Source organism: Ricinus communis, chromosome 9 (assembly GCF_019578655.1).
Source record: "Ricinus communis isolate WT05 ecotype wild-type chromosome 9, ASM1957865v1, whole genome shotgun sequence".
In the NCBI taxonomy this organism is placed as follows: domain Eukaryota; kingdom Viridiplantae; phylum Streptophyta; class Magnoliopsida; order Malpighiales; family Euphorbiaceae; genus Ricinus; species Ricinus communis.
Window position 1 is genome coordinate 27,446,107 of NC_063264.1, and position 8,483 is coordinate 27,454,589.

Here is an 8,483-nt window from a genome sequence, read left to right on the forward strand (position 1 = left end):
TTAAAATTTCATTAGTTTCAAAATTATTATTGTAATAATATAAAGTTATTTTAAAGTAATAAAATTTAATTTGTCCAATCAATTTGTCATACATGCTTAATTTAGTTATTTTCTAAATTTATTTTTTTTTAATCTAAAACTTTATATATTTAGCTTAAATTAACTCTATTTTAAAAAGAAAGATGAATCATTCTCTATTGAAAATAAAAAAATAATCAAAAAAAAATATATAATATTATTTAAAATTATTTTATAATTTTAATATAATTAATTTAATTAAATAATAAGTAGCTATTGCCACCATTATTCTTGCTAAAATCACTTTTACCTCCACTGTCATTATTAAAAAAATAAGAAAACTATAGCAATATTTATTTTATATTATATTTTATTTAAATATTAATATATATTTTTTAGTTTAAAAAATTTTAAGTAAGAAATTAATATTTTTTATTTTTTATTATATCCATTTTTTTAGAGAGTAAGTAACTCACTTATTTTTATAAAAAAATGGCTAATTTGAACCAAATATGAAAATTTAGACTAAATTATTAATAAATTTAGAAAAGATAAAATTCGATCAAAGTAATAAAAATAATAGTTAAATTAGACTTTATCGCTATTTTAAAATATTTATTAATTAATCTTTAGTTAATATTATACATATAATTAATATTATTATTTTTTAGAATTAAAAATTATCGTATAATAAGTAAATTAATTTATTAACTAATAGAAATAAAAAAATTATTTAAAAGCATTATTTTTCTAGAGTCAAAATCATTATCTAATTAGAAAATTAATTTTGTAAATAATATTAATATAAAAATAAAAATAAAATACTATTTTTTAGAATTAAGGTAATTATTTAACTAGAAAAGTAAATTATTAATAATAAAATACTAAAAAATAATAAATTATACATAAATTTAAAAGTATTGACACATATTAGAATGAAAAATTGTGTATTTAATAATATAATGTTTTATGTTAACAAGATTTTATATTTTAAAGTTTAATATATATATGTATATATATATATATATATACAGATAAGTATGAGACATACAAGAGTCCACCGCATAGCAATAATTTATATTTCTTAACTGAATATCTACTTCCTTCTGTGAAAAGAAAATTTCAGTTTTCGGTTTAAAATTTAAACAACTGGCTACCTTATGTGCGCAAGGCGAGTACTGGCAATGGGTGCCATGGGCACATCAGTGACAACTGGGCTGCTCATAAGAAGAGCATTTCAATCTTTTTCTCTTCCCAGAACCTCTTCTACTAACCTCTCTATTCATGCTGCCCCTTGCTTTTTTCCTCTGTCCTGGCCTCCTTCGAGAAACTCAGGTTTCACCAGTCTTCATGCCCAATTGCTTATGTGTTTCTTCACTTAAGCTTTTGTCTGTTTCTGTTGATTTTTGGAGGAAACTTGTCTGATTGGAAATACCCATTAAGCCAAGTTTGTACAGCTTTACCCCATTTTTCGGGTTTTCATTGAAGATAACTGAAATGGTTGACTGCTGTTTGATGAAATGCTTCACTTAAGATATACCACAAAATGTTTTTGTTTTCTTTCAAGCTTATTATACTATAAATAAATAAATTCTCTCGAGCTTCGTGCACAAAATATATTACAGAATAGTGCTAATATCCTTACGTGCGTTCTTAAAGTATTCTAAGAAACTTTGAATTTTATCTAACATGAATTATTAGCATTATGCTGTTATATATGTTATAAAAAAGAACTGTTAGGATTGATGGGCTTATGATAAAGGCAATATATTGATCTAATGACACTACTTGCACTGCCAATACCTTATGTAATCGCCTTAGGGATATGTCAGTTGGCACAAGCTATGAAGAGTGAAGTTAGTGATTTACTCAAGAGTGTCGGAGACAAAAGTGTTGTTGAAGAAGTGAAGCATATTCTTGACATGGTATTTTATGATCCTTTTTTTTGAATAATTTTCTAACTACATTCATTTGCCTTGGTGAAGCGTATCCTTTACATGGTATTGTATTCCTCTCTAAGTGAATTAATGTTCGTTCATCCATCGAAAAACTAAAATTCTCCTAATTTCACTATATTATAATTTCTCTTGTAATGCTTTTTGCAGTCTAGAAGGGCATCATCAAGAAGAGAAGCTCTCCATACAGATTTTCTCACCCCACCAATATTGAAGGAGTCAATGCTTTTATTGGAAAAATTAGCTGACATTAAAGCAGTTGGTCAGGGAGGATATCCACAGGTTAAATTAAATTAAATGAGATATTGTTTGTGTAGTAAGATTGGTGCTTATAATTTTCTTTTTAATTGTGATTGTTCATTGATATCTCCCAAGTCCTCTAGGCTGAGCGTTGCCGGCTTTCTGTTGGACATCCAGAAGCACTAATGAACGATCCAGATATAATTGCAGCATTGAGGTAAGGCGTACTTTAACTCTACCTTTGCAAACTATACTTTTGCTATGATTATTTTGATTTTCTTTTGTTAACCTTTTTCTTCCTTCCAGTATCACAGGTAACTTCGCATTTCAACCTTGTTCTCATGGTGACTTCCTTGGCTCAATTCTAGGTACAGGGATCTCCAGGGAAAAGGTTGGGGATATAATCTTGCAGGTAATCATCATCATCTATCTATTTTGGAATCTTTTTCTGACTTGTTAAGCTTTATGATTTTGAAATTTGTTGTTTAAAATCATCCTGAAATTTATATCGTACAGAATTCATCCAAGTCCTTTCTAAGAAATAACATGGATACTAACTAAGAGGCTTCAATTTTGTCCAGTGTAATAATAGTAGCACACTTACTTTGACACATTTACTTTGAATTAATAATTTTTTGGTCGACGTTTTTGTGAATTTTGGCTAGAACTTGGTCTCCAGGTTTTTGCACATAGAGGATTTTGAGAGATTGTCCTTCTTTCATTAAGAAGTAAAATTGGATCTGGTTCATTGGTAAGCTACGTCAAGGCTAGGTCATTTCTTAAACAATAGCAAAACTATAAAGAACATTCAAATAAGCTAAGTTATGGTGTCCTAATATCCAAGTTTAATGATTAACTCCATTTTGCATTTTCATGTTATGTTGATTATGTGATTCACGCTTCTACTGCTAATTGCCAATAATCTGATGTTCGTAATGTTTCAGAATCCTTTGGATCTGGAAACAAGAAATTGTTTTTATTGGTAATTAGGCACTTACTGAGGATAGTGACCTAGAAATTAGAATCAAGATATTCCTTTTCTGTATCTGATGCTGGGGAATTCAATCGTTGGACTTTCTTAATATTTTGTAGATTTTTAGGATCACAGGAAAGCTGAGTTGAGAGAGCAAAAGGTTTCTCATGCTCTGCTTGGTGCAACTAAAATTGGTGCTAAGGTTCAATATTAAGTCTGCCTTCAAATTATTGCAGTCTGCCTTTTTTCTTCAAATGAAATATATAAAAGACGTGCATGTCTATTCTGTTTCAATGACAGGGATAAATTCTTTGTTGAATAGAGTTTAACTATTTTTTTTTTTTTTTCATTTACTGTTTTAATCATTATCCAGGGAGAGAAAGGGGCTCAAATCCTAACTGTCCCAGAACTTGTCGACTTTATCATGTCCTCACTGGACAAGGTAGTCTGGTACTTGCTCATGCAGTAAATTTCAGCAGAAGCCATTAATATATTATAGTGAACATTGCTTCCGTAGTTTTATCTACTTCTTATGTTCAATCAGAGGATTACTTGATCTATATTTTCTATTTGTTCTTCCTTTATATGACTTTAATAATTTTACTATATTAGCTGTTGCATTATACGAATTTACCACCTTGTTGTAAGGCAGCATTTCTCATCTGGTTTCTCAAAAAATACATGGATTAGAAATTTATCTTTGTACAGCATATTCTGGATATCTTTTGATATGATTCTATTCAACCCTCATCCGTGTTATTTTTGCCTTGTTTTCTTGCAGGTTGGTAATGTTTCAGTTTCATGTGCAAGGATACCTTTGCTGGCTCTTGAATATGAACCACCGAGGTAGCGAGCTATTACGTAGTGTTTTTTCTGCACAATTTTGAGGATATTCTCATATGGATTAAGTTGAATGTTTTGCATGTTTTACCATTTTCAGGACTAGGACTTTCAATACAATAGAAGCATCACTCAGGGTGGATGCTCTAGCTAGTGCAGGATTCAAGATTTCACGGTCAAAACTAGTTGATTTGATTAGGTAAACCCTATTCTGCTTATATGGAGGAAAATAACACCAAAAGGAAATCCAGAACTCTAGTATTTGTATCAATTTTAGCACCACCTTTTAGTTTTGTAGATCATAGCCTGCTTTTGGGAGGGAGAGGGCGTCGAGTATAGCCACCTTGATCAGATCAAATTTTCTGTTCCTCTCTTTGTTTTTGTTTCTTTGTTAGATTCGATCTCTTTTTATTTTATTCTTCTCTAGATCATGAAAGCAGAACTCTATTTTATAAATAAATATGAAGTTAAAATGTAAAGAAAGTGCATGTCATGTTGCATTAGGCTTTACCTTTTTTTCTTTTTTCTTTTCTTTCAAATGTTTCGTAGCAATTTTCAATGCATTGGATACCTCACCATGACATGCTGAACTAACGTAAACTTAAGTAGGAGGTCTAACAAGAAATGGCTACAATTGGTACCACTATCCTAAGTTTACACTATGATTTACAAACTTGAAAGATGGGGCCAAATGACTAAAGTTTTGGATTTCTAGGTCATTTGACCTAAAAGGATTTTTCCCCTTGATTCCCACTGTGGCTGTCACCATTACTATTCGTCAAGATACTGAATTCAGGCAGCATCATATGTTATTCATCCATTGATGACTGAACTTGAGTATCCATTTCATGAACAGAACTAGAAAAATGCTTGTATTTGGGATTTAAGACTTGAAACTCTTTTGGCTATGTTCTCCATCCTCACTAGCGATTATGTTGCTATTAATCATTAACTGAATTCCTGGTTATTAATGCACATAACTAAACCAATTTAGTCAACCTCTCATCTAATTGTAGGTAATGCCATCATGGCCATCGTTTCCTGGTTTATGTCTTTGCACAAATCTAACAGATCTTTTGCATATTTGGCACCTCCAGGTAATTTAACATCCTTGTGATGCTAAAATAGTTGAAATAATTTCGATATCAGGTCATATTATATGAAAAATAGATAGAATTTTTAACTGGCCATGGTTTTGCTTTCTGATTTCTTTGGTTTGATTTGTTTTCTTGGCTTTGATTTGATGCACTTGTAATTAGAATTTGAATCAAAGAAAATAATAGGAACCCAAGAAATTCATAATCAACATTATTTTGTACTGTCAAAAAAGGGAATTATGGTGTGAACAAATAATATAGCTTGAGAATGATCTACACCTCAGTTCTTGAAGGTTTCTTTTAAAGACTATGTATCCAGATGATTTGCAATCTGAGAATTGGAGTCACTATGTATTTAGGGGAATTCTGTTATTTTGCACTCCTTGTTTGACTCTGACTATGCACAAATTAATCCTTGAAGTTCTCTATCCTTGTAGTAACAGAGATGTGCGTGTGAATTGGACTACCATCACAAAAAATAATACTATTCTAAAAACTGGAGATATTGTCTCGGTTAGTGGGAAAGGAAGACTAAAGGTACGTTGAAATAATGTTAGAAAATCTTGCTTTTATTATTTAGTTGATCCTTCTGATGTATGAATTTCTTCAGATAGGAGAAATAAATTCTACAAAGAAAGGAAAATTTGCAGTTGAGCTTATTCGCTATCTGTAAGCACCAGCATGCTGAACAAAAATGGGATATGAGGCTCACTACATTGCAAGGGTTGGCGAGTGGCGTAAGCACCAGCATTTAGCAATTTAAGATCATTAGTTTTTGCCGCGTATTCCTTATTGATGGCAGCTTCTCTCACCTGTTGATTTAAGTAAAGTTTGTCTTCAACAATAATGTGCAAGCTTCTGTATTAGTATTTGCAAGAGAGAATTCTGAATCAGGTACTGATTCGATTCTCTTAATGACTGGTATTATTATAGATCATCAAATTACTTTGTGATATTGTATATTTGTTCTCATTTTTTGTATTTGCATTAATAATTTAATGAATTGCATCATTTAATTGTTTCACACCCCTTTGCCATGCCACTGTCCAAGTCCCTCTCTATCTATACATCCTGTAGGGAAATTCATTTTACATTATAACATGAAAATCTATTCCATAAAAAATGGAAAAGCAACCATCGTGATCATGCTATGTTAGACCAGGAGCAAAATGGTTTATGTTATAGATTTTTATACTTTAATTATATCAATAATTCCTCAAGTTATTATTGTATTTCACTATTATTATTGAGTTTCAGTTTATAATATTACAATTATTTGATTTTTTTCTATAAGCTCATTATTTCAATATTCCAAAAAAATTTTAGCTAGGTATTTTCTATTTGATCAGCAAATTAAAATTTATAATATAGTTTCACGATCTGAAAAGAAAATAATTTTCTTACTTCGTTGGCACATTAGAGATCTGATCAAATTTCTATTGTAATTAGTAAATTGCAAAGTTCAATAACTAATTTTGAAAAAAAATAAAATAAAAGAAACGTACTAAAGGTTTATTGTGCTCCTCTCTTTTTATTGGTTGCGGTGATTCTTGCAGAGAGAGCAATGAAATTCTACCCAATAGTTATCGAGTCTTAATAACCAAGCACATATGTATCGAACAAGTAGTTAGGAGTTTGGCCCTTGTGTCTCTCATTTCTTACATCCCTGCTTGCCTCTCCTCTCCCTTTCTTAGAAGGGGGAAAAGAAGGTAGCAAAGCATTAAATACCAAATATCAGAACTACAGTTTATAATTTTATATAACCAAGAACAACTAGGGCTTACTTTTCGTGGCCTGTTCCCCAGAGCTAATTTCTGAATGCCTAAGCCAATTGTGGCATGCGCTTGTGCTAGTCTAGGTACATATGAAACTGCTAGTGTTCAGGAGATAGATCCTGGATGCATAGCCAGTCGTGAGATGCTCTTGTGCTACTCTGAAAAGATTTACTTATTATTGAGGTATGCATAGCCGTGAACAGACACTAGCTAGTTGACATTTGCTTTAGGACAAAAGAAAACATAACCGAGAATCACCTTCAAAATAGGATTCTCTTTTACTTTATTGGTGATCACAGATAAACTTGTTCTTGTATACTGCATACAGAAGAAATAAACAAAACTCGAGACCTTTTCTTTCTTAAGTACAATAACATACACACCCATTTTCTCCCTTTCAAAAATACAGACCCCAAGCCATGTAATCATACTAATCTCTAGCATACTTTAATTTATTTATCCTTTTTCGTTCTATATAGTGCTGTAATAGTTAAGCATACCCACATGAACCATAGTTGCAGGGAACTCCACTGGCGCATTTGCGATTGCACTTGCCACAGTGATCAGCACTAGAAGCAACATTAGTACATATTCCATGGCAGCAGTGCTCTCCGAACTTGCACTTGCGGCCGCATTGGCCGCAATTATTCTTATCTCCAAGAATATTCCTGCAGTGTTTCTTGCAGCAGTAGAGCAGGCTAGTGCCATTGTTGGCAGAAACTCCACTACATATGTTGTTATAAGTTGGGTCGCAGTGCTTACCTTTTCTTATAACAGTAGTCAAGAATCTGCTTCTTGACATGGAATTTTGCAATGGGTAGTCAAGAACATACACTTCATCATCATCTTCATCTTCTATATCAGCAGACTGGGTTTTTGGAGTATTCAAGAACAGTAGCAGAAGTATGGAGAGAATGGTTGTGTTCTTGAGTAGACAACTAGCCATTCTCTCTTCTCTCTCTCTCTCTTGCAAAGTGGGAATTTGTCCACAAGAGTGTAAAGTAAGGGAGATGCATGGAGGGTATTTTAAGCTAAAAAAGTGTGATTAAAATATAATGACTAGATTTACACATTCCATAATCTAAGGGCAAGGAAATTAATGCTTCCTGTTGCAAGTTTTTAAGCTTTAAGCATAAGTTAATGATTAATTTAGTGAAGTTCTTAATACAACTGTACACTCTAGATTTTCGGGACAGCTCATTAAGTATTTGCTTTGTTTTGACTAATTGTAATGGAGCCCCCCCTAATGCAACCCCATGCATGGGCATGTTAGGGTTCAGATTTTAGGCTGAATAATTTTGTTTAACCTTCAAATATAGGATCTATGTTTAGTCTAAATCTTGTTCAGCTTTCAATTATGGGACCTATATTTTAGTCTATGAACTGGGCTGGTTGATGTTTTTACTTTTGGCAAGGGTAATCTTTCTTTGTTATAATCATACAATATCTAGCAATGGGTCAAAACTCATTTAACTATGTCTTTCATACAAGCTTGAAAAAATTGCATGGAAAGGACTATTTTGCTCAGTATAGATCTTTTTCTTTTATCAATATATGCTGTTAATATGTTAGTATATTAGTGTCT

The 8,483-nt window shown here is 31.7% G+C and overlaps 2 protein-coding genes across 8 annotated transcripts; one reads left to right on the top strand and one right to left on the bottom strand.

Annotated features, from left to right (window-relative positions):
- The first annotated feature begins 1,081 nt into the window (after positions 1–1,081).
- LOC8263559 (putative RNA-binding protein YlmH) lies at positions 1,082–8,236 on the top strand. Of its 7 annotated transcripts, none has more exons than XR_007217433.1 (11): positions 1,082–1,353; positions 1,840–1,943; positions 2,124–2,255; positions 2,357–2,430; positions 2,520–2,625; positions 3,560–3,628; positions 3,968–4,032; positions 4,127–4,225; positions 5,043–5,123; positions 5,561–5,660; positions 5,734–5,775. XR_007217433.1 is itself a non-coding variant. In XM_015728205.3 (10 exons), the coding sequence occupies exons 1-10, from the start codon at positions 1,179–1,181 to the stop codon at positions 5,794–5,796; spliced, it is 981 nt and encodes a 326-aa protein (XP_015583691.2). In that variant the 5' UTR covers positions 1,082–1,178; the 3' UTR covers positions 5,797–6,147. The 7 variants fall into 7 exon arrangements, 3 of the variants coding, with proteins under 3 accessions (XP_015583691.2, XP_002533905.3, XP_048235503.1); XR_007217431.1 differs by lacking the exon at positions 5,043–5,123 and adding an exon at positions 7,414–8,236 and having other exon boundaries at positions 1,084–1,353; positions 5,734–6,017; XR_007217432.1 differs by lacking the exon at positions 5,043–5,123 and adding an exon at positions 7,420–8,236 and having other exon boundaries at positions 1,084–1,353; positions 5,734–6,017.
- On the bottom strand, positions 7,124–7,844 carry LOC8263561 (protein GRIM REAPER). The gene has a single exon (XM_015728208.3). The coding sequence runs from the start codon at positions 7,842–7,844 to the stop codon at positions 7,389–7,391; it is 456 nt and encodes a 151-aa protein (XP_015583694.2). The 3' UTR covers positions 7,124–7,388.
- Positions 8,237–8,483: the final 247 nt, after the last annotated feature.